This window comes from Rasamsonia byssochlamydoides (assembly GCF_041956645.1).
Source record: "Rasamsonia byssochlamydoides strain NRRL 3658 unplaced genomic scaffold VTN77scaffold_7, whole genome shotgun sequence".
In the NCBI taxonomy this organism is placed as follows: domain Eukaryota; kingdom Fungi; phylum Ascomycota; class Eurotiomycetes; order Eurotiales; family Trichocomaceae; genus Rasamsonia; species Rasamsonia byssochlamydoides.
This window is the reverse complement of record NW_027192390.1, coordinates 448034-472191: the sequence shown is the minus strand read 5'-3', so window position 1 is coordinate 472191 and position 24158 is coordinate 448034. Positions and strand designations below refer to the sequence as shown.

Genomic DNA, 24158 nt, shown 5'->3' with positions numbered 1-24158 from the left:
TCAGAGTGTTGATAACATGAAACTCGTCCGATAGTAGTAGAAGAATGCTCAGATCAGAGACATTTTTAATTATACCTCAGGTGGTAATAATTTCCCGTTTTGGTTCTCGGGAGCTCCTGCCGTTTCTGATGTTAGCGTCATTATTCCTTATTCGTCCATTTGGGCTGCGTACCCTACTTTCCTAGGTTGGTAGGTGCCTCCTACCTACCCTAACTAACTACATACTGTGCAGTGTGAACCTTGCTAGTGGCGATACTCCGCTGTACAGTATGTATGTACATGCAGCAAGATAAGATGAATTTCCATCCTACAGAACAAGTACGTATTCTTAAGATCTTCCTTAGGGGGTTGATCACCTTACTATGGCTTGATTAGTTAACTTATGGGGCCAACATACTGTAGAATTATGATTTCACCGTGAGGTCTCCTTGCGTAAGGATGGCACCTTGTATGTATGTATATATATGTTCTCATATAGGTTGATATCAGAGTCTGCAATAATCGGCCTGTAGCATGACAGATCGGACTATGAATGCAACAACAGCAGTACTACGTCTTCGATTCCGTTACGATAAATGATCTGATCCCAGCTTTAATACTGTATACAACGTGTCTTCCTCCCTAAAGAAAGAAGGAAAAAAAAGAAGAAGAGGAAAGAGGAAGGGATCTTATAGAATTGATTTCTTCCACAGCACTGCAAATTCATACGAATATATATTGAGCTACGTATGTACTGTACATATGTACATACAGCAAGTACAGGGAATTCATCAGGAAAGAAGCATCAAGCATCATTTGAAAAAAGGTGAAAAAAAAAGAGAAAGCTGAAATAAATAGAAAGACATGCACACGTCAATCTGCAAGCAACTCCTCCATGACATAAACCTAAATAAATTTAAGCAACGAAGACGAGACTAATAGAATGGGTTTCAAACGTAATGTGTGTGTGTGTGTGTCACTGTGCCAAGCGAAAATAAAATGAAATACATGAAATAATGAAATACATGAAATTCAACTCGGGATCATGGCACTAACTCAACTAAACATGGCAAGATGGGTATTTTTTGAAAAGCCGTCACTAGATGACAACAACTGAGACAGGACATGAGCGTTCAACATTAACATTCACATTCATATTCACCAAGTTAGAAATAGAAAGGATATAGTTTGAGGTATGAGGACTCATACAAAGATAACATCGAAACCACATCGACAACGAACTTATCCACGTCGGGTCGATCGTCTGGTCGGTTTCTCGCCGTCAGATTTACCCTTGGCTGGCGTATTCGACTGAGTCTTCCGTGATGCGCTCTTCGCTTTCCTGGACGGTGATTCGTCAACGTCGGCCATTTCCGCATCCTGATCGCCATTCTTCTCATCATCTGGTTCTTGTTCACCCTGTTCTGCCTCGCCCGCGTCATTCTGATCTTGCATCTCCTCCTCTTCTTTCCCCTCCTCATTCTCCTCTTCGTCTGGTTCATCTTGATCCCATTCCTCCATCTCGAGATCATCCTCATCGCTATCGCGATCAACATAGCTGACATCCTTTCTCACACTTCTGCTGCTCCTTCTTCGAGCACTCGACGACACGTTCTCGTCTCCTTCATAATCAGATCCCCATCCATCTTCATCCTTTTTCTTCTTCTTTGGCATCTTTGCATTACCGGTCGCCGACGATGACTTTCGGATAGGCAGAGTTTTCTGTTTCCGGGCTTTCTTTGTGGCTTGCGAATCCCCATTCGCGTCAGAAGGCTCGCTCTTCCTCTTATTCCCATGATTTGCCGCCTGAGACGTCTTCTTAGGCCGCATCCAAGATCGGACAATATCGTCAAGGACATCATCAATGTCTTCAGGAAGGAAATTCTTCTCTGCAACGTCTTGCGCTTCTTGATGGCTTGACATGGCAGCAAAAAGCGAGCTCGGTAATCTCATTTTTCCTGGATACGTTTGCAGGATGCTAGCGGTACCGCTCGCACCGCCAATCTTATGTTGCTGCGCGTAAATGTCCGCGAAGCGGCGAATGGTCGCCTGGGCAAGATCTGAAAGGGTGTGGAGACGCGTGGTGATTTCATCAGACTTGGTGATACCATCTCTGGTCTGCTTGACGCGCTGCGCGATGTGGAAGATCAAAGACAGATTATTCTCATTCGCGATTGCAGACAGGTAGAAAAGAATGTATCGAGCAAAGTCAGCCAATTCAACCATCCTGGTCTTCTCATCCTCATTTGAGGGCGGATAATCCGGATGATACGCTAGCAGAGACAGGAGACGAGCGAACATGGACTCCATCACTGTCTGTTGCTCACTTCTCTTTCCATTGGCCTGAGTCTGTCGGGAGAAGAAGGTTGCACGGGAACGCAGCCAAGTGAGGGTGCTTTCTTTGAGACTGGCACTGGGTTCGAAAGCAAGCAGGCAAGGAATCGTGTACCAACGCACACTTAATTGAGTGTTTTGTGATAACTTCTTCCTCAGCATATCAATGAAACCTGCCCTCACTGGTAAGAGACGATCTTGAGCTACCAGCGATAATGAGTTGAAATCGCTCGGACTGAGCAACTGGTCACAACGAGAACGTGACGCGCAGAGCTTGATCAGTAGCTTGGCTGCCTGAAGGCGGAGCCGAGGTTTCTGGGTCTCCGGAGTGTCCTTTTTCTTCGAAATTTCCCCTTCGCCGGCCACCAACTTGTTCAGAGTGCTGTAGACCGGTTCTGCATGAGCGCCGAAGTCATCGTCAGACTCTTCTTTGCCACGAAGCCGATTGACGATGATCTTCAGTGCCCATTCCTTGGCTGTTGTTTCCTCGTCCACGTCCTCTGACCACGTATACCCGGATTCGGGCTGCTTGGATCGATTCGTAAGCAGGATCTGATCGATGGCAATTGAGACAATGGCGTCACTTTCTGCGTCTGTCTCCTTCGGCGCCAGCAGATTCAGCTGAGCGATGGTGGCCAGCCGCGTGAGAAAATGATCAGAGCCATACTCCCAATCCTTGACGCACTTTTGTATTAAGTCCTTGGCATACATCTCCTTTTTGTCTGCGACAGCCATAATGATAGACACCGCATGCTTCGCCGCACGAGGAGAAGAACTGTAGAGGGCGTAGTTTGTCAGTGCCTGCAGGAACCGTCTTTCCGTCGGAAGCTTCGAGGGCAGCTTTTTGGCAAAACCAGAGCAGGCCTTGAGAATTTCTTCAGCGCTAGCATCGTCAGTGGACTTTTCACTGGGTGCTTGCGCTTCCAAATCTTTGCACATTTCTTGAACCTGCGCTTCAAGGACTTCGGGGTTGCGAGAGGATATCTCCTTCAGCATCTCGTGCGCAGTATTAGCTAAGCCCTTCTCATCCGTTCGCGAAAACTCCATGATCGCAGGAATATGGCTCCGATTAAAAACGAGAGAACTAGATCGGTAGAGGAATGGTGTGAGAGTGTCGAGAAGAGACGGGGTATTTCCGGCCTGTATTCTCCTCGCAAGCTCTCTGATGGCCTTTGTGACGGTACGGTAGTCGCTAACAGCGGCCATGGCAAATCGGATGAGTTGGTAATTTCTCCTGTCGTGAGTTTTTGCAAACTTCCAGAGATCTGCTGAAGCTCGAGACGCATCTGGCAACGACTTTGCCAAGGTGTCAATGACGCGCGTCAACTGTGCCTTGATCCGATCTTCGTCCTTCTCCATGACGCCGCCGTTGTACTCCTCACACGCCTGCAAATAGATCGTCATTGCTGTCCTCATATTCAATTGCCGTGCCTGGAAGGCGAAGAACACCTTTTTGGCCTTCTCATCCAGACCCTTTATCAGCGTCAATATTCGCTGCACCCGTATCTTATCCACAGCACCTTCGGCTTCTTTAGGGGCATCTTGGGTACTTTTGAGTTTCTGGGATTGGCCAGGAGTCCCTTTGATCTGCTTAACCTTGATTGGAGGGTAATTCAACGGGAGCAGGTATTCAAATTGGACACGATCAATGAGAACCTGGATATCAGGGTCATTCGTGTAGAAGGCGTCATAGATTTTAGACGGCGCGTCCTTGAGAAGCGCCACAACCTGCTCGTTGTTATCCTCAATCTCACCGGCGGCAACTGCCCACATCCGAGCGAAGATTTTCATAGCATGCTCTCGAACCTGCGGCTTCCGATCTTTAACGCGCTCCGCAAGAATCGAGAGGACCGAATCTGGAGTCGAGAGCCCGCCAGTAATAGCAAGCTTGTTGACAATGTCTGAGAACCCGAAGGAGCCGATAGCATCCACAGCTGCAACTCGGACTCTCTCATCAGCATCACGAAGGACGATCGCCAGGCTCTTGACCAAGCTACGCTCGTCCGCTTCACTCAGACCACAGCCTCCAGCAGAGGTAAGCAAGATACGCCCTATGGCCGTCGCCCATGCAGCTCGAACAGAAGCCGACTTATCCTGGCGGCGGCTCAAGAAGCTCTCATAAGCAGACGAATGCACTTGGGCGAAAGGTTTGGGTGACAAAGGCGTCTGCAGAACATTTGGCTGTGGCACAGTCTGAGGATATCCGACCAATGTCAGCGGTGGATACGCAGCAGGATCCATCGGCGGGGGTGGAGGAGGCCCAGCAACACCGATTCCAGAAGCTAGGTCGCCAATGGTCTGTGTTGCCAGGAGACGTAGAGAGACCGACTCCGCAGAGAGCTCAGCCTCCAACTGTGGGATAACATTTTGCAGCACGTCCGGACATGCCCGCCACAGCTCACGTATTAGTCGGTGAGCTTTCTCCAGCTCTTTGATGTCCTCTGCCTCGTCATCGGATTCATCGAGACTGACCCTCCTATGTGACTTCGAGGAGCCATTCAACGCTGCTGAAGGCGCCGAGGAGTCGATAATGACATTGTTAAAATACTGACTGATATGGCTGGTCATCTTTTCGGGACAGGCATGGCAGATAGCCTTAGCCATATTATATGCGGGCGGATAATCTTTTAGTAGGAGCGTGTCTTGATTCGCATCGACTGTGATCTCGGTCTTCTTGCCCTTCTTACCAGGCTGCTCCAGGACGCGCGGATCGACGCGAAGAAATTGCGCGATGATGATGTCGACAACCTCGGGGGCCAGAGTAGGGGACTCGTCGATAACGGTCACGAGCATGCGGGTCATGTCGTACTCGACATTTTTGGCAACCTGTTCGCCAGTGGATGCTTTTGAAGATCCCGAAACAATATCGAAACAGGACGTGAAGAGAGGAAGGATCAATGAGTCGGGATTGTCGAGATCGGTCAGGAGGACGATACTCTTGACATCGGCAAGAGAATTCAGGATATAGATATGCTGTCCGTTGTAGGCATTGGACGGATCTGCAAGTGCCGGGATGATCGATGTAACGATACACGTAAAGATGTCCTATCTCACAATCAGCATGTCTGTACTTATCCAGCATGTAGTGATGGGCTCTCGCACCTTCAATTGATTCCCCGTGAAGGGCGCGTCCGGTGCGCACAAGCGCAGAATATCCACAATGCAGCTCGTCGTCCATGCTCTCACCCCTTTATCTTTATGTGCTAAAAGATGGCCGCTGGCTAATTCCTGCGAGACCTTTCTCAGAGAATCTTTATCCGTCTCATCTTGTTCCATCTTCGAAAGCTCCTGCCCGAGGGTTTGCAAGCGCTGCAGCAGGTCTGCGACTGGGATAGCAGACTTGCCTACGCGCCATGAGAGCGGCTCATTGAATCGAAGGCGGCGAAGACCACCTTGTTCCTTCTCGGGCTCCACGACCTCCGTGGAGGATGGAGCTTGTCGGGTGCGCGCAGGCATCGTGCGAGACGGGCGGGGAAGCTGGGGCTGGGAGGATCAGCGAACCATCAGACGGTGGACAAGTGAGCAACCGGGTCAAGGCGACAACAAATATGATGGAAGTGATTGGGTTGACTCGGCGTGAAAGGAATAAGGGATACGAGAGGATAATGCGATGTCGAAGCTGAGAGGGACGTGGCAGCGGAAGCTAGAAGATCGAAACTCGTTAGGGCAGGTGCTGCAGAACGACAGCGACGCGTCTAGCGTGTCGGTGGGCGGAGCGCCAAATGTCGCGCAGTTGCTTTACTTCAGAGTTGCGAGTACAACAAGAATTAGGTTCAGGAACTGGTTGCTTCTGTTTTACGTTTGGGGGTTTTTTTTTAAATTTAAACCAAACACAGAAAGCAAATTCTTCTTCAATACCACAAAGACAAATGCAGGAGTCTGCAACTGCAAGAAGCTTGACACCGCCGCACCAGTAGGTAGCAGGATCAGTTATCGAACTCGGTGCCAATTTAGCCTGTATTGAATCTGCTGACAACCCCTTTCCTATAAATATTGCACTGCAACAAGCAAATGAAAGGGGAACCTGTTTAGACTTCAGAAGGGGGAAAGAGGGGGTCAATCAATGTAACAGAGCTCCTGGACAGTTCTTGGCAAGCTCATCAATTCGTCCCGAAAGGTGCTGCGGCTCGTGGTTCAGTGTAACTATCTTATCGGTGCCCGCATGCTCATTTTTCTAGTCTTGACCAGCTTTGGCCAGCCATTGGTTTTCCACATTGTACAGTCAACCTTCGCAGCTTATGTCTATATCAGTATATATCATATGTATAGTCAGATTTGAATTATCATCATGTCGATAGGAATTGCTATCATCGGGAGCGGTAAAATATTACATGTTGTATGAATGGGATCTTGCGCACTGCTAATGCTTGTCATACCCAGGTATCTTTGCGCGTGAGGAACATCTGGTATTTCTATCCCTCTCATCCTCGATTTTCAATATTCTGACACTCAATTGACCTCTGGCAGCCTGCTGTTCTCGCCGCAAAAGAACTTACTCTCAAGGCGATCTATTCACGCTCCCTGAAATCTGCACAGAGTCTGGCGTCCGGGTTCTCGGATGTCGATCTGTATTCTGAAGATTCTGGCCCAGGGAAGAGTTACGCAGATCTGCTCGCCCGCCAAGATATCAAGGCTGTCATTATCGGGTAGTCGTCCTTCCTTTGAAATCGACGGTGGTCCCTAATTGACTCGTGTAGACTTCCTATCCCGATCCAACCAGATTTCATCCGAAAGGCGCTGTCCGCAGGAAAACATGTGCTTTCAGAGAAACCCATAGCCAAGGATCTCGCAACAGCTCAAGATCTTGTGCAATGGTATCACTCCAATATCGATTCCAAGCGGATCTTCTGGGGAGTGGCGGAGAATTTCCGCTACTTCACGCAGTTCTTATACGCCGCCCAGCAGGTGCAGAAGCTGGGCCGGGTGAAGAACTTCCGTGTGAATTCTCATACGATGACCAAGACGGATTTCAAATATTACTGTAAGCACCCTCAATCGGCTGCCGCCAACAAGATGCGACTAACAAACTCGTATCAGTGACTGAATGGCGCAAAGTACCGGAATATCAAGGCGGATTTGTCCTGGATGGCGGTATCCATATTGTCGCTGGTCTACGTTTACTCCTTGGCCCTGAGGATCCCATCGTGACGCTATCGGCGCATACGAACCTCTTGCAAGAACATCTCCCGCCGGTCGACACGGTGGACGCGATCGTGAAGACCAAGTCAGGCGCAACCGGAACCTTTTCCGCATCCTACGGCTCGGATTTCAAGGACTTTGGGTTTGAGCTGTCCTGCGAAGGAGGAGTAGTGAGCGTGTCTCGTGATGGGGTCTTTCTCAACGGAGAGAACCAGAATATACCACATGATGGTAAGGGAGTGGTCCCTGAGGTTGCAGATTTTGCCGCGTCTATTGCGAAGGGAGGACCGTTGGATCGGCGACAGTGGCCAGAGGAGGCGCTGGCGGATCTGGAGATACTCGAGAAGATGTTGAGAAGTGGGGAAATGGATGGCGAGAAGATGCAATTGTCTCTACAAGTGTATAGCAACCAATATCCATGATGTAGAGTAGATACGAACAGCTCTGGTACCTGTGACTTGAAGTACTCCTCTGATACAAGCTGAAATGTCTCGTTCGCTCAACTGGCTTGAAGAGAAAATGCTTTGCACCCAACTCATATTATTTATAATAGTAGAGCAATAAAGTGGAAGATTCCAGCCCCTCGATCTTTCAAGGTCTACTGTACGGAGTAGGTGAAACAGGACAGTTGCGAGCCTAAGGCATCAATTGCTGACCAGTCTTGGCAACCTTCCAAAACAGCAACTTAGGGCTTCATCCAACGCAAACCCTCTCCAGCCCTCGTCTCGCTTAGCGAGCCACTAGCGCGGATGCTGCACTCAGACTGACAGACTCCGCCGGGGCGGCCCAAACCTCAGCAGCGCGAATTTTGAGATCGAATTTCGAAACCGTCACGACAACCCTCCACGCCCAGCCAGCGAGACCCCAGACAACACCGACAAGGTGAGATTCTGAAGGCTATCTATCGCAATTGATGGAGTGAGCAGTCTATTAACGGGCCTTTTTTTTTCTGCAGATGGTCTCCGCCAAGAAGCACATCCCGATCGTGAAGAAGCGTATGTTGGCCCCGGTTCTGTTCCTCTACACACGTCGAAGTCGACTATTTGGGAGTTTGTTGGTGGGAAAATAGGCAGAAATGACCGTGGGACCGAAATATTGGGATGATGGAGGGAATTTATGGCACAAAACAACACGTATGGTCTAGCGAGGAGAAACGGCTGACATGGGATCTTTGATGGATATAGGCACCAAGCGCTTCTTTCGCCACCAGTCCGACCTCTTCAAGTGTGTGCCGTCGGCATGGCGCAAGCCGAAGGGTATCGACAACCGTGTCCGCAGACGGTTCAAGGGCTCGATCCCTATGCCATCCGTACGTTGATCCAGTCGAACCCGTTTCGTCATCGATTGAGTTGGTCTATGGATTGATGCTGATGAACTGGATGCTGGATTTAGATTGGTTATGGCAGCAACAAGAAGACCAAGCACATGATGCCCTCGGGCCACAAGGCTTTCCTCGTCCACAACCCGAAGGACGTTGAGCTTCTGCTCATGCACAACCGCACCTACGCCGCCGAGTATGTCTCCTGTTTGATCGCTGCCACCGCTGTCATTCCGCTACTACAAGTTCCATCGGGCAGACCTGGGAATTGAATATGACTGATGGGTATTCTCTATCTAGGATCGCCAGCGCCGTCTCCTCTCGCAAGCGCGTCGAGATCCTGGCCAAGGCCAAGGCTCTGGGCGTCAAGGTCACCAACGCCAAGGCCCGCGTCACCACCGAGTCGTAATTTGCGATGCCATGAAAACAAGATATTTTTTTTTCCTTTGTTGTTACCTTCTTATGTCTTGTTTTATGTGTTGCGCAGGTTTCTCCTCGGAGGGAGGATGGTTTACAATGGGATCTTGTGTTGTGGCGGTTAACGAAATTCGAAAAAAAAAAGAATGCAATGCAATGTGCTTGCTTGAGCAATTTCTTTCTTTCCGGTTCTCTCATCTAGCGCGGGAAGAAGAAAAAGGAAAAAGGAAATGTTCCCCTAACGAAATGGGACAGGACAATTTCTTTGAGTAGTTCGGTTCTACTAGGGACTGACTAGCTACCTAGCTAGTGGTTCCTGGTTTGATCCGAACATTGGTTGATTGATTAATGATAACTATATCTGCGTGCCTCGTGTCTTGAAAGGTCATGGTTCAAGTGAAATCTGGCGCAGAAATTAAATAAAAGACAAAATTCTAAATACCAAAAAAGTAAATGCAGATTGTTCTATTTTCCCCCCCCCCCCCCTCTAAGCTGTTGCCGTAGCTGCAGATGTAGATGCAGATGCAGTAACTTCTTCCTGTTGTTTCTGTTTTTGTGCTTGTTCCTGTGCTTGTTCTTGTTTTTCCTCCTCTTGCTGCTGTCGTTGCTGCTGCTGCTGCTGCCCATCTCTCATACTTTGAGAAAGGTTAACGAGACCGACCCCTCGAACGAGGGCTACTACGTCGTCCTCTTTTTTGTCATTCGTCGGATCTATGGTCGTCTCTGGCGTGTAGCCGTTGTTGACGATGACTTCCTCCCCCTCACGGGGCTCGACCCAATCCGGCACTTCGGTTGGGCCTTCCATCCCCTCCGGCGGCAGCGCCCACGCGGGCATCTTGCTGCGGTACTTCCACTCGCCGTTGCTGTCGGAGTACGCGACTGCGTGCAGGAAGATGCCGAGCTCGTGGGGGCCGGGGTCCGTGTACAAGGGCGCATCGCACACTTCGCAGCGCTCGCCGGAGAGCCTCTCGCCCCTGCGCTTGTGGTACTCGTACACGGCCGCTTCGTGCTCACGGGACATGATCTCCTCAACAACGCTCGGGTCCGTCCCCGGCGGCACGACCGGAGGAGTGGTCAGGTGTGTGCGATACGCGACAGTGTCTGCCAGCTCCGTCTTGCCCATGTTGGACAGGCGCGAGATGATCTCGTCGTCGCGATCCGCAGTAGTTTCATGTTTGCCCAGGTCCGGTCCGAAGACACGCCGATTCGAGTAGATGGGGTCGTTGGAGATGGGATGGCCCAGGAATTGCAGGTGGACGCGGATCTGATGCGTGCGGCCCGTCAGGGGGAGACAGTGGACGATGCTGTAGCCTTCCTCCTCGTTTGCAACAGGCGCGGGGGGCATGGCCGCTTGGTCTTCGCTTACATTCCCATTGCTCTCGGCGGGATGAGGCTGGTCTGTCACTTTCCGAGGTGGATAGTATGCCAGCCGGCGGAACTTGGTCTTTGCATCTTTCCCAGTAGCCCGCACCCTGTTCAGACCCAACTTCGGGCTCACTTGCATGATAGGCTGATCGCAGAGAACCACACCGTCTGGGAATCGGCCTTTCACGCGGGCAACATACTCCTTCTGGACACTCCGTTCTTTCAGCTTGATGGACATCTGCTCGGCCGCTTTGGGATGTTTTCCAATAAACATGACGCCGGAGGTCAACCTGTCCAGACGGTTGCAAGGTAGCGGTTTGAAGCCGTTTCCGCGTTCCGCTCGCAGGATCTCGACAACCGAGTTGAAGTGGTAACGACCGGCGGAGTGGACGGGCACGCCCGCAGGCTTGTCAATCACGAGCATATCATCGTCTTCGTGGATGACACCGATCGGCAAGCCGGTAACCGGGGGTTCATGCCGGTGAAGCGTGTGGGAGATGATCTCGCCGTTCTTGACTCTGGTGGTGGGGGTTGCGACTTTGCCGCCGACAGTGACTTGACCAGTTTCGATGGCATGTTTCTGCAGGCGAAGAACGTCAGTAAAGTTCCATCGACATTGGATATATCTCTTCACAAGGATTTGGGCACACTCACATAATACTCTGCCGGTCGATCCCTAAACTCAGTCGTGAAGATCTCCAGCAATTCTCTACCCCGCCACCTCTCCTTGCAGTAGGTATTGTATGTGTAGTGGTAGGGCTTCACTCTCCGCAGCCCACCCTCGAAGTAATACGGCCCAGGCCAGGGATCGCAGGGCGTCACGGCGACGTCTGGCGGTTGCTCGACGGGATCGGGAGGAGGGACTTGCATGGTGGTATCAACGGGGACGAGGGCCAAGCTGGGAGAAAAAGGGCGGCCTCGCCGCGCCAAATAAGCGGTGATTCGAGGAGAGGGTGCCAGTGAGCTTGGTTATAAGATAGAAAGGAGAGACATAAATCAAGTCAAGAGGAGGAAGTTTTTCGTAACTTCCGTTGTATTCCTTCACAGAGTATACACTGACGTATGTTTTGTTCTGCGGGAAACTTTTCTTTTTTCTTCACCCGCATGTTGGTTGCTCGCGTGTGGGGACTAAGGTCCAGACTGGAACTGGTCTAGTCTACTACTGCAGGGGAAGTTGGACTCGGATTCATTGCAGCAGTAATACTATTAATATTAATAGTAATATCTCAATAGATGCAATATTCCTTTTCATTTTCTTTTTTTGTACTTATTTGAATTCTAGAGATGTTCTCATACAAAAGTACTGTACATTACACAGGCTTCTGATGAGCTTGCGGGATAACTGCTTAGATAAGCAGTGTTCAGTTATCCCCCGCAATGAACCTCGGTTCGTCGCCCAGAAAGGAAACCGATATTCAGGACATCATTGTATGAACAGTACGGAGTACGGGGTAGATCATCTTGCATTGGGGTTAATCCAACTACTACTCTTCTCTTCCGGCTGTGGTTGCAATTAAAGGTGCAGCACTACCTACCATCTCGGGGAAATAGACATCAGGTACAGCAACATAAATACATACATACCTCATTTCCAAGCTGCTAAGCCTGAACATACTACCTTGATACTACTACTGCTGCTCTCTCCGCACCCAATCAGTCACTAAAGATCAATCGCGATTGGTGAGGTACTTGGCGGAGATATCAATAAAGGTCCATACCTAATTACAGTGCATCTCGATGGCGCCTCTCGCAGATACCCTAGAAGCCAAGAAGCGCCGGACGCGTCAAGACTATCCATTCCACCTGGAATATCGAACAAGATGGTGAGTTTTGACTGTATCTATTCATGTCCATACTCAGTATTTTTTTCTCTATAATTCAACTAGCTAAAACAAACTTCACAGGTCCGATAACGACATGTACGGCCATCTCAACAACAGCATCTACGCCTTTCTCTTCGACTCGATAATCAATACATTCCTAATTACGTACTGCGGATTGGATCCTTACAATCGCAACACTAACAACAACGATAAAAATACACCCCAACCCCTGTCTGACCTTGACAGCCAGTCCACCCAAATCGGCCTCGTAGTCTCCTCCTACTGCGACTACTTCGCCTCCGTATCCTTCCCCGACGTCCTCGATCTCGGCCTGCGCGTGACAAAGCTGGGCTCGTCGAGCGTCACCTACGAAGTGGGCGTGTTTAAGTGCGGCGAGGAGAGCGTCAAGGCTGTGGGCGGGTTTACGCATGTGTTTGTTGAGAGGGGGACGATGAGGCCGGAAAAGAGGAAAGGGATGGATGAGAGGATTCGGAGGGGGTTGGAAAGGTTGCTTGTTGTTGATGATCGGGGTCAAGAACAAACGATGACGTTGTCGAATGGTAAATTATCGAAGTTGTGAATTGAATTTAATGGAATGGAATGGAATCAACTTGATTGATTAATTGTCTTGACAAGACAAGAAATGTGAAAATAATGGTAGCAGCGAGCTATGGATCTAATCTCTATATAACATAACAATAACAAGGATATCTAACAACTGCTCCATGCATGCGACAAACAATTGGACCTCAAACCACGGCAAGAATGTGTGAGAGACAAGACAAAAAAAAAATCTCGTATATATTCCCGGACCTGGATGAAGGCGGCCCCGAGAGACACTTCAAAATAACTCTTGTTTCTGCCCAAAACTTTCCTTATTCCCTCTGAGAACGCCATCGCCATCGCCAAAGCGCTAAATCAAACAGAACCACCGAAAGTATTCCTTTATTAACAACATGAAAGACTGACAGATGTCGCTTCCAGCAGAAACAAAATCGAAATAAGAATCGAAATGCGAATCGTCGTGGCTGAAATATTGAACACCGGAGTCATAGCATCAACCGATGAAGTCGTCATCGTCATCGTGGAACAATACTGCTGCTGCGAGATGTAGACGCCGAACTATCCTCGTACTCGGTCATCCGTCGCATGGTCATGGCTTCCTTATCGTAACACCACTTCCGGTACGGTCCGGGGATGAATCTCCCGCGCTTATCCCATCCGATCACCCACGTGTATCCATCATCCAGACGGAAGAAAAGACACCGCTCGGGCTCGCCGCCCTCCTCCTGGACGACCGTGTACCAGCGACATCGCTGCTCCAGATCGGAGGCGAGGAGGTAGCGGTGGACAATGCGGCAGTAGACGACTGGCTGGGGTTCCTTCTCGTCCTCTTCGGCGCCGTCGCGGCGGATGAGATGCCACCCGCGGCTGGGCAGGTAGCGGTAGATGCCGGGGACGGGCGAGTCCCAGTGCTCATCCTTGGTGATCGATCCTTCTAGACGCTCACCCCTTTGGAACCAATAAAGCGGGCAAAAGATAGTGCGGAGACAGATGAAGACATTGGGGGCCATACTGTATACCCCAAATTCTAGGCAGTCAAGGCAGATAAATTGAAGTTTCGATGTCGTAATGTATAGATGGTAAATGACGATAGAGACGAGAATGTGACGTGACGGTACTGGACAATAAATGGCGGGGGAAGCCAACGGGAACTATTATAAGTTGACCTCCATGGTGTCCAAGGAAACAAGTCTCCAAGCCACAAGAATTTGTCTGAGAAGGGGAAGTTCCAAGAATCTGGTGTGACGGGCTCAAAATAAGGCCACCAAAAAGATGCTGTTCACTCCGGTATATCGAATGGAGGTTTCGCACCGAGTCGCTGACGTAGGAGAAGCAGGTCCGGGGAAAAGGGTGATTTGTATGTACTCCGTATGGGGAAGCGCAGATAGGCGCGGACAACAACAGCAGGCGATTGCTAGGAGGGTGAGGGATAGAGTGGTCGCCGGCAGGTGTCACAGCCTCAAGGTCGATATCAGCCACTATAGCGAGAACATGGCGAAAATCTCCCTTCTGACTGGATGGTGGGGATTGTCATGGTGTCGTGCGAGATTGGCAAAATGGGATGGCGCGGCGCTGACTCTATCGTTTCAAATACCAGGCAGTGCAGGCACCACAAAATTTTTCTATATCGAGGACTAAGCTTAGTACGGTCGCTAGCACGAGCTTGCCTTTGAGTTGGTGGTTTCCCGAGCGGGCCGCCTGCCGCACTGCTTAAGACCCGTTGTGAGATCGTTTAGAAACGTAGCTAATCATATTGGCTGTTGGAAGTTGTTTAAAACAGATTCCGGCATTCGTTCTCACTTCCGCGGCCCAAGATCTTGGTCCAGGACTCTGGAATCCCGATTCGAATGCAGAGATCCGTGGACCGTGGTGGACAGTGGACACATCGATAGCGCTGTTAGTGTTACGAACGCGTGCTCGTTAAAGTCCACCAACTCGACTTCAGCCGGAATTCCACTTAGGGAAAGAATCCCAGCTTCCGTGGCGCCTTGGCAACAATAATCGCCGTCAGCGACCTCCTTGGCAATTTCTCCCACCCGAAGCATTTTCGTCACTTCGAAGTACTTCGAGTCCTCGACAGGACAGACAAACGTCAACGCATGTGATTGCCCTGACGTCCAACAGGGTTCATTCCTGATTATCCGTGCCGATTCGGGGAATGATGGAATCTGTGCCAAGTTAACCATAACATAGTCATGCATATGCAGAGGCTTGTGTAACGAGTCAACGACCCTATCAATGAAATATTGGGACGACGCGCGTCAGTCTGCTAATAATAGTGGTGATAGCATAGCTGAGAGATGAGACACAAATCGATAGTTCACGGCATCATAGGCTATAGTCATTTACACCGCCAATTTCTGATGCCTTTGCCTTTGGAGGCTGAGCTGTGTTGAATCGTGGACAGATCAGCGGGATTCTAAGCTTGGAAAGAGTCCCGACCGTTTGCTGGGTGGATCCGAGAGTGTAATAACAATGCCAAGAACTGATGAGGCCGACACGAACCCAGCCACATATCAGATATGTTAGAGACTCTGAGACTGCTCTACGATTCTCAATCTCGATAAGTCCATTCCAGGCATCCATGAGGACGGAGAGGTGGTACGGTACAAGACGCCTGTCGAGTCTAGACTCTTGGAGTTAGACTTGGACAGCAGGATGAATTGATACGGTACAGGACAAACAATCTGGCGTGTCTGGTTACATGCAGAACAGCCTCGATGAAGCTGCCTCTGTTCAAGTCGTACACTAGATAATTCTAATGGTTGTGTCGAGGCTCGGGCCAGCGCTGTGCTACGCGCTGGTACTTGACTGCTTCTCTCAGCACCATTCCCTCACTCAGCTGGTCAGTCTCTCGTCTGAACAGTTCCTGCCATGGAGTCTGACTCTCAGGCATCTCATAGCCTCCTCGAGACTCCAGCTCCGCTCTCCGTCTCTGCAGCTCCTCCTCAGAGACCAAAATATCGACACGGCGCTTTCTCAAATCCACTCGAATCCTGTCGCCATCCTTCAGGAGAGCAAGATTACCCCCTGCCGCCGCTTCGGGACTGGCATTCAAGATAGAGGGAGAGCCTGAGGTTCCAGACTGCCTTCCGTCCCCGATACAAGGGAGGGAATGAACGCCTTCCCTCAATAGACGCCCGGGAGGGTGCATATTCACAACTTCCGCTGCACCTGGATAGCCCAGCGGACCAGCGCCACGCATGATCAGAATGGTTTTGTCGTCAATTGGAGTCGAATCATCCTCGATTCGCCGGTGATAGTCTTCCGGTCCATCAAAGACTACTACGGCGCCCTCAAATGCGTCAGGATCGTCAGGGTTCTGAAGGAATTTCTGCCGGAATTCGGTGGAGATAACACAGGTCTTCATAATGGCAGAGTTGAAGAGAGTCCCTCGAAGATGGCGGAACCCGGCATTCTCGAGGATGGGATTTCGGAACTCGCGAATCGTCCGACGATCCCATGAATGCTTGCCGCGAACATTCTCAGCAACGGTCCGGCCGTTGCACGTGAGGACGTCGGCATGCAGTTTCCCCGCGTCGAGCAACTCGGCCATGACGGCAGGAAGGCCTCCTGCCCGGAAATACTCTTCTCCCAGCAATTCTCCCGCCGGCTGCATATTGAGGAGCAGAGGAATATGAAATCCAATCCTGTCCCAATCCTCGACGGTTAGGTCTACGCCCATGTGCTTAGCAATCGCATTTATGTGAATCGGCGCATTTGTACTGCCTCCGATAGCAGTGTTTACGACGATGGCATTCTCGAAGGCCTCGCGGGTCATGATGTCACTGGGTTTTCTGTCAGCCAGCACCATTTCGACGATCTGCTGGCCGGTCTCGTAGGCGCATTGTGCTCTCTCGCGGTATGGAGCTGGAATAGCAGCGGATCCAGGAAGCGCCATGCCAAGGGCCTCTGCGAGTGCGTTCATGGTTGATGCAGTTCCCATGGTGTTGCAGTGACCTACTGACGGTGCTCTGTGCAAGTCAGAAACTTGTTAGAAACTTGTTACTCTGAGGAGATTGAAAGCTGCGTCATACCCTTTGGACACCAGATCGATGAATTCTTCGCGATTGATCTCCCCTGCAGCATAGAGCTCCCGACCCCTCCAGACGACCATTCCGGAGCCGACCAGTTCGTTTTTGACGTAACCGTTGATCATCGGACCGACATTGAGACATATTGCTGGAATGTTCTGCGAACACTGTCAACAGGAAGCTCGTGCGGCAGGACTGCAAGGTAAAACTCACAACTGTAGCCGCAGCCATCAAGCATGCCGGCGTCGTCTTATCACATCCCGTCAGGAGTACGACGCCGTCCAACGGATAGGAGTAGAGAATTTCAACGAGACCTAGATACGCCAGGTTCCTGTCCAGACACGCGGTAGGTCGCCTCGAGCTTTCTTGGATCGGATGCATGGGGAACTCGAATGCAATGCCCCCAGCGGACCGAATTCCCTCGCGGACTCGTTTCGCGAGTTCCAGATGATACCTGTTGCACGGAGCCAAGTCGGAGCCAGACTGGGCAATCCCGATGACGGGCTTGCCGGACGTCAGCTCCTCCCGGGTTACTCCATAATTGAGGTAGCGTTCGATGTAGATGGAACTCATTGCCGGGTTTGTTTCACTGCTAAACCATCTCTCCGAGCGCAGTTTGCGAGCTGCCTGCGACGAGGAGGACGTCTTCGATGCGCCTCCATCCTTGAGCGCCGCCAAGGTGCTCTCCAGTTCCTGGGCACGCTTTCGCAGTGCCAGCAACTCCTTCTCACAGTCCTCGATGTTGATGGGCTGGGGGTTCTCGCGGCCCTTGCAGGCGCAGCCCTCACATGACGTTCGCGATTCACACGGCATGGTGAGTCAGGAGTCTCGTAGTGGCAGGCACTCGCGGATGAGGAGTTCGACGAAGGAGAACGAACGCTTAATATTGTAGTAATTGTAATTGTAATTGCTCCCGTGTGGTATCCACCACAGAACGTGGGATGCGCATGGGGGTGATTTTAAGACAATACCAGATAAGTGTTTATCGTATACGAACCTCCGCATATGAATCCGGAGCAGGAGCACACTTATGCAGCTATGCCTGGATCATGGCGCCCCCTCAATCAAATGGTTAGTTAGTAACAGCACTTTCTATTAGATTTTTGAGAAAGCCAATGCTGGTGTTGTCCCAAAAGAATTAGTAAATAAAAGGTTCAAGAATTCAAGTGCGCTGGAACAATTGAGGGTGGTGTCATGTGTCATAATCCTGTATCCTCAATTAATTCCCCATTATTGTGGCGCTTGCGCTGTACTGTACTCCGTACGGAGCTCTCCGTCGGTGAACACTCCGATGCGTTCGTTTCGTTTGACTCAAACCATGCCGATAAAATAGTTAATAACCTCGGTGAGCGCGTGAGGCGAGTGAGGCGGCTCCCGGACTTTCTCCGATCTCGATCTGGACCTGGACCAGAAATCTGGATCCCGTATCGTTCGTTGAATTGGAAATTGGAGCTTTGATTTGATGATTAATAATTAATAATTAATTTTAGATGGGACCGAGAAAGACCGGGTAATTATTATTATTACCCCGCGTTTACTCCGTAGTCCGTACAGTTAGGTTAGGTAGGTACGGAGTACGGAGTAGGTTAGACTTAGGACAGATTTCGGGTACCCGAATTAAATTTCGTGCCCGAATTATTAATTCCATAACATTATCCATATTATTATTGTTACCATAGTAGGCAGGTTTACCGATCTTCAGGACCGTCAAGTCCCGACCTCAGGCCTCAGGTCGTGTAAGCTACCTACTCCTTATGGACAGACCTCAATTACGACTACTGTACGATATACGGGTATGTTTCTTCGGATGATTAGCAGTTCTATGAACCAAAGATAATAACAATAGCAATAACAATAATAATGACGTTCTTAGGGGGGAGGAGTCTATGGAAGAAACTAACTACCTAACTCATCATGGGCGTCAAACACAGGTATCTTTCTCATCATGGCATTGCATAGCATAGCATAGCATCGCATCGCATCCACAGTCACGTTCAGAGCATCGTAATAGCACGGGGGTTAAACGGTTAAACAAAACCATGAATCGCATCATGAAGATTCAAGAGGAGATGTGGGGGGCAAAGGGGGATAAAAAGGATATTTTTGTCTAGACGTGTGGTTCTCTCGCATGGAAAGAACACGGAGAACCCCAGGTAGGTACATACCTAGGTAGGTATGGTGACGGTGATAGGAATATTTTCAATTGAGAAAAAGGAAGAACTCCAACTCCAATCCACGCCATAAGAATGACCCAGGAAAGTTAGAAGGAGTGAAAGTTGAATGCCAACTGAGAGAAGAGTATCTACTAGGGTAAAGAAAAGATATGGATAGGTGTCTCATTGGGGCGCGCACTGCGCAGGTTCCCCGTCTTCGTCCTCGTCGACCCATCCAGAGCCGCCTCGAGGATCGCCAGCTCCAAAATCTTCGATATCCGCGTTGGGATCGTAGTCCACCTCGTCGATGGTCTCGGCCTCGATCCGAGGACCCGGTCCGGGGAGGATCTCCTTCAGCTTCTCCAGCGTAGCGGGACTAGGCGTCCACTTGTCGTCCGGGAATTTCACCTCAACCACCAGATACAGATCGCCCCGCGCATCACTCCGCTTGTGGGGCATCCCTTCTCCGGGGATCTTGAGGACTTGGCCTGGACGGAGTACGGCGCCTGGCTTTTTGGGATGAGTGAGCTCGATACCCCGGCCGTCGAGATGCTTCAGGACCACTCTGGAGAAACCCGCGAGAGCCTCCGCCAGAGTGATCTCAAGCGGCGCGGTGAGATCAGCACCAGCCCGGCGGAAAACAGGATGCGGAGCCTCGACGATATGAAAGACGATATCGCCTGGCTCCTGACCCGGCACTTGGTCAGCTTCTCCTTCCAACGTGATCTTATCTCCTTCCCTAGATGAGAGTCAGCATACTGACCCAACAACACCATGTCTACCACCACTTACTGGGCTCCTCGAGGAATATAGATTTCGAGCATCTTCTTCTCCTCTGTCACCTTGTCTCCCTTGCACTTCTTGCACTTGTCCTTCGGACTGAAAAAGCTGCCCTGCCCTTGACAAACGGTGCAGGCAACGGTCGACTGAGTCAGAAGCGGTCCAACCCGAGTCAAGACCTCCTTGAATCCTAAGAAGTGTCAGTCAGCACAGCTCTACACAGGTCGAGCCGACAGTCTTACCGTGTCCACCACAGGCAGAGCATTCTTTCGCGGTAGCCTTCTCCTTTCCACCTTTGCCCTTGCACAGACTGCAGATGACGTTTTTCGTGCTGGCAAACTTGACCGTTCGTCCCTTGTAGAGGTCCTCAAGACTGACTTCGTACTTCTGCTCTTCGTTGGGACTCTTCCTGGGCCTGTTGAAGCGAGGTCCATGGCCGTATCCTGGCATACCGCCAGGGCCACCCATGCCAAACATCTGTGCAAAGATATCATCCAAGTCGGGAGCGCCACCCATTCCAGGGTTACCCGACCCGTCAAACGCGGCCATGCCGTGTGTATCGTACAGATGCCGTTTCTCCTCATCGTACAGGATATCGTAGGCTTGTTGCACGGCTTTGAATTTGATCTCCGCCGCCGCTCGCTCTGCCTCTGGCACCTTGTCTGGATGGCTGGCTAGAGCTGCCTGTTGAATGCGCCATAAGTGATTGTGAGATAAAACTGACAGAAACAATCTTTGTCAATACCTTGCGGTAAGCCTTGCGGATCTCCTCCTTGGTCGCGCTGCGTTCGATTCCCAGGACCTCTGCAATAAACATCGTTAAGCTTGTATCCTGCTGAAACATTTTCATCCGCTTTCCATACCATAGAGGTCGACATGGGCAGTATCCGACACTAGAGACAGAAGTGTTAGCGATCAGATTATATTCTAGATGTGGATTGACCATCAGCGTACTTATCGGCGTCGTTGAAGTGCAGGATCCTGCACGGGAGATCTCGCAAGTTTATAAGGCTGTAAGGAAGAATCAAAAATATGATGGAGAACCATCTACCAAACAACACAAGGACAGCAGTCAGCAAAGAAAAAACCGTGTTTGTAACTGAATGCGTTTGTAGGAAGCCTTGATTAGATTGCTGCCGGGCGGGAAATTTCAGCGGCGCTAATGATTATCAACGTGTGGAGCCCGTGCAGATCTATCAGAGTATCCCCTCCATGTCCATTGTTCGCTATTCAATTATTCGAATCACAACCTCTGCTCAAGCAGGACAAAAACATTACTTTCTCCCAATTCTCCCAATGGCTCTGATCTATTTGTCAACATGACACGCCCCCATTACCGCTTATTCCACCGTTCGTCGTGGATTTGCATCCAATGCAGAGCCAATCACTCTGTCGCATCAAGCAATTCTTCGCAGCTCCTCCGCACCGGCAAGAAGGATAAAGGTGACCTCCTCCCTGATGGGCCTGCCAGGACGCGTTTCGCCCCCTCGCCCACCGGCTATCTCCATCTCGGCTCTCTGAGGACGGCGCTGTTCAATTATCTACTGGCCAAGCGAACCGGAGGGCAGTTCTTGCTGCGCATTGAAGATACAGACCAGAAAAGAACAATCCCGGACGCGGAGGAGCGCTTGTACGAGGATCTTCAATGGGCTGGGCTACAATGGGATGAAGGTGAGATCCTGATCCTCAATGGAGTTGACTTGAAAGTGCTAACTGTTTGGAAGGCCCCAATGTGGGTGGCCCGTATGGCCCATATAGACAGGTAAGTCAGAGTATGTTTTTTTTTGATCGTTCAAAACTAACCTTGATCAGTCCGAAAGAACACACATTTATCGGGCTCACGTTGACCACTTGATCTCAACTGGCCATGCATACCGCTGCTTCTGTAGCGCAGAGCGTCTTGACGCGCTGGCAAGACATCGCAACCAGGCGGGATTGCCCATTGGATACGACCGCAAATGTATTAACGATCTCTCCCGAGGAGATGCAGAGGAGTTGGCCGCATATGGAAAACCCCATGTTGTTCGGTTAAAGGCGGATGGATATCCGCTGTTCGATGACCTTGTGTATGGGAGGACTGGGCACAATCGAGCTGGTGGTGGAAAGAAACACCTGGATTTTATCGATCGAGTCTATGAAGATCCGATCCTGATGAAGTCTGACGGTTATCCCACCTACCACCTCGCGAACGTCGTGGATGATCATACTATGGGGATCACTCATGTGATCCGGGGCACTGTATGAGTCTACTTGGACTAGATGACTACAGCTATGCTGACTGAACTCAGGAATGGATGGCTTCCACACCGATGCACGTCGCCTTGTACAAGGCCTTCAAGTGGACTCCTCCGCAGTTTGTCCATGTACCGCTGCTGGTTGACAAGGACGGACAAAAGCTGAGTAAGCGCAATGCCGATATCGATATATCATTTTTCAGAGACGTGGAAGGGATCATGCCGGCCGCATTGGTCAATTTTGCAGCCTTGCTGGGCTGGTCGCATACCCAGAAGTCAGATGTGTTCAGTCTAGAAGAATTGAAAGATATCGTAAGATACCTTATGGAAATGATCTTGGCTTGAACAATCTCCTAACTCGTCTAGTTCAACCTCAAAATCACAAAAGGCAATACGGTTGTCGCCTTTGAGAAACTATGGTTCCTTCAGAAGGCGCACGCACAACGCTTCGTGGCCGAAGGCGGCGCCGAGTTCGAACAAATGGTAAACAGAGTTTGCGAGGCTGCAGAGCAGAGGTGGTCGAAAGATGAATTGTGAGTCTTCACCCAATCATCTTTGAATTCTGCAGTATGGAGAAGTAATCTCTGTCGGAATTACATGCTCACTATCTCTCAGAGACTCCATCCTGCAGGGCCGGTCTCTCGCCAGTTACGTAGCACCGCTGCTCCGAGCAGACGCCAAATCGTACACGAAACCTGAGGAATTCTTGACCCGGAACCAGACCTTCTTCACGACTTCTCTGGAGCGTCCTCCCTATGAACCCGCTGCATCTGGCAAGAGCCAGTCCTCGTCCTCTGCTCCAGGAAGCTCAAGTTCAGTGCCCCTCTCAGCACTGCACACCGCAGCCGCAGCTCTGTCGCTCGTCCCAGAAAGCCACTGGAACGTGGAGACGCACCGCTTCAACATCTCCTCCTACGACGGTGCCAGCGCCATCGCCGACCCGGCATCTCCGACCGATGGTGATGGTGATGGTGATGAAGCAGCCAAAATCGCCAAAGACAAAGCCTTCAAGAAGGAACTCTACCACTACCTCCGCTGGGCCCTTTCCGCAGGAGCCCCTGGACCAGGGATCCCCGAGACGATGGAAATCCTGGGGCGGGCCGAGTCCGTGCGACGGCTGGAAGAGGCACGGAAACTGACCATGACCTCTGCTGAGACTCGAGGAGTAAGAATTCCTCCCCAGGGCGGAAATGCATCCCAAGGGGGGAAAGAAGACCATTCATGGATGGGCTCCCTCGCCCCGCGATAGATGATGGATATAGATAGGGCAAGAGATCCTGCATTTAAATGATGTTAGGACCCTCTAAAAGGAGAATGTATCATATTCTTTGGTACTGTACAGTTGTACAATATCATATGATATAAATATCAAGGGTAAAAAAAAGCAGAAAAAACTGTCCCCTTTCTGCGTGCGGTCTTCACTGTGTGTGACAGGTTGTATATACTGTCCTGTATGTATGTATGTACATACATTGGCCCTGACAATAACTATAGTACCATCCTCACCAATAAGTTACCTAGTTAGTTAGCAAAATTGATTATCTACTAGTGATCTCACCCATGAAACCAAGCAAATATTACCCAAGACAAAGGACCTCAAGGAGATGGAAGCTGATCAGCCACATCGGATTTTTGGGCTTATTATTATTATAAAATCAGCCTATTTTTCTTTCCATCTTCTTGATTTTTTTTTCTAATCATCGTCATTTCTCTATCTATATAATAGGAGTTGTATAGAGTTCTAGTCCTAGTTCTAGTTCTAGTCGAAATTCAATCAATCGTTTTTATCGACTTCGTTGACAAAAAAATTCGCCTTTCTGCATGCGGTCTTCACTACAGAATTTACATACACTGGCCCTGACATGATTGTCAATAACTCCACTAAGTACCATCATCATCGTCATCATCGTCAACAACAAGTTACGTATAGTTAGGTAGCAGAATTAACCACTACGAAGTCGGGGCGGGGCAAGACAATACTTGCAATAGCAATAATATCTCTGGGTTATTGAAATTTG

The 24158-nt window shown here is 50.2% G+C and overlaps 9 protein-coding genes across 9 annotated transcripts; 4 read left to right on the top strand and 5 right to left on the bottom strand.

The window, feature by feature from the left end:
* Positions 1 to 1221: 1221 nt before the first annotated feature.
* On the bottom strand, positions 1222 to 5769 carry VTN77DRAFT_8288 (uncharacterized protein; the record flags this gene model as incomplete). The annotated part of the gene is made up of 2 exons (XM_069424769.1): positions 1222 to 5358; positions 5416 to 5769. 2 exons carry the CDS (start codon positions 5767 to 5769, stop codon positions 1222 to 1224), a joined length of 4491 nt encoding a protein of 1496 aa, XP_069281050.1.
* Positions 5770 to 6601: 832 nt separating this feature from the next.
* Positions 6602 to 7874, top strand: VTN77DRAFT_8287 (uncharacterized protein; the record flags this gene model as incomplete). Its single annotated transcript, XM_069424768.1, has 5 exons — positions 6602 to 6632; positions 6694 to 6719; positions 6781 to 6959; positions 7011 to 7294; positions 7351 to 7874. 5 exons carry the CDS (start codon positions 6602 to 6604, stop codon positions 7872 to 7874), a joined length of 1044 nt encoding a protein of 347 aa, XP_069281049.1.
* Positions 7875 to 8626: 752 nt separating this feature from the next.
* Positions 8627 to 9179, top strand: VTN77DRAFT_8286 (60S ribosomal protein eL32; the record flags this gene model as incomplete). The annotated part of the gene is made up of 3 exons (XM_069424767.1): positions 8627 to 8761; positions 8845 to 8966; positions 9071 to 9179. 3 exons carry the CDS (start codon positions 8627 to 8629, stop codon positions 9177 to 9179), a joined length of 366 nt encoding a protein of 121 aa, XP_069281048.1.
* A 495-nt stretch (positions 9180 to 9674) lies between these two features.
* On the bottom strand, positions 9675 to 11422 carry VTN77DRAFT_8285 (uncharacterized protein; the record flags this gene model as incomplete). The annotated part of the gene is made up of 2 exons (XM_069424766.1): positions 9675 to 11132; positions 11207 to 11422. 2 exons carry the CDS (start codon positions 11420 to 11422, stop codon positions 9675 to 9677), a joined length of 1674 nt encoding a protein of 557 aa, XP_069281047.1.
* An 867-nt stretch (positions 11423 to 12289) lies between these two features.
* Positions 12290 to 12955, top strand: VTN77DRAFT_8284 (uncharacterized protein; the record flags this gene model as incomplete). The annotated part of the gene is made up of 2 exons (XM_069424765.1): positions 12290 to 12375; positions 12457 to 12955. The coding sequence occupies 2 exons, from the start codon at positions 12290 to 12292 to the stop codon at positions 12953 to 12955; spliced, it is 585 nt and encodes a 194-aa protein (XP_069281046.1).
* Positions 12956 to 13454: 499 nt separating this feature from the next.
* On the bottom strand, positions 13455 to 13949 carry VTN77DRAFT_8283 (uncharacterized protein; the record flags this gene model as incomplete). Its single annotated transcript, XM_069424764.1, has 1 exon — positions 13455 to 13949. One exon carries the CDS (start codon positions 13947 to 13949, stop codon positions 13455 to 13457), a length of 495 nt encoding a protein of 164 aa, XP_069281045.1.
* Positions 13950 to 15697: 1748 nt separating this feature from the next.
* VTN77DRAFT_8282 (uncharacterized protein) lies at positions 15698 to 17786 on the bottom strand (the record flags this gene model as incomplete). The annotated part of the gene is made up of 3 exons (XM_069424763.1): positions 15698 to 16913; positions 16977 to 17131; positions 17187 to 17786. The coding sequence occupies 3 exons, from the start codon at positions 17784 to 17786 to the stop codon at positions 15698 to 15700; spliced, it is 1971 nt and encodes a 656-aa protein (XP_069281044.1).
* Positions 17787 to 19309: 1523 nt separating this feature from the next.
* On the bottom strand, positions 19310 to 20455 carry VTN77DRAFT_8281 (uncharacterized protein; the record flags this gene model as incomplete). Its single annotated transcript, XM_069424762.1, has 3 exons — positions 19310 to 19865; positions 19919 to 20096; positions 20149 to 20455. The coding sequence occupies 3 exons, from the start codon at positions 20453 to 20455 to the stop codon at positions 19310 to 19312; spliced, it is 1041 nt and encodes a 346-aa protein (XP_069281043.1).
* A 770-nt stretch (positions 20456 to 21225) lies between these two features.
* Positions 21226 to 23389, top strand: VTN77DRAFT_8280 (uncharacterized protein; the record flags this gene model as incomplete). Its single annotated transcript, XM_069424761.1, has 6 exons — positions 21226 to 21577; positions 21631 to 21668; positions 21719 to 22144; positions 22195 to 22452; positions 22507 to 22673; positions 22756 to 23389. The coding sequence occupies 6 exons, from the start codon at positions 21226 to 21228 to the stop codon at positions 23387 to 23389; spliced, it is 1875 nt and encodes a 624-aa protein (XP_069281042.1).
* Positions 23390 to 24158: the final 769 nt, after the last annotated feature.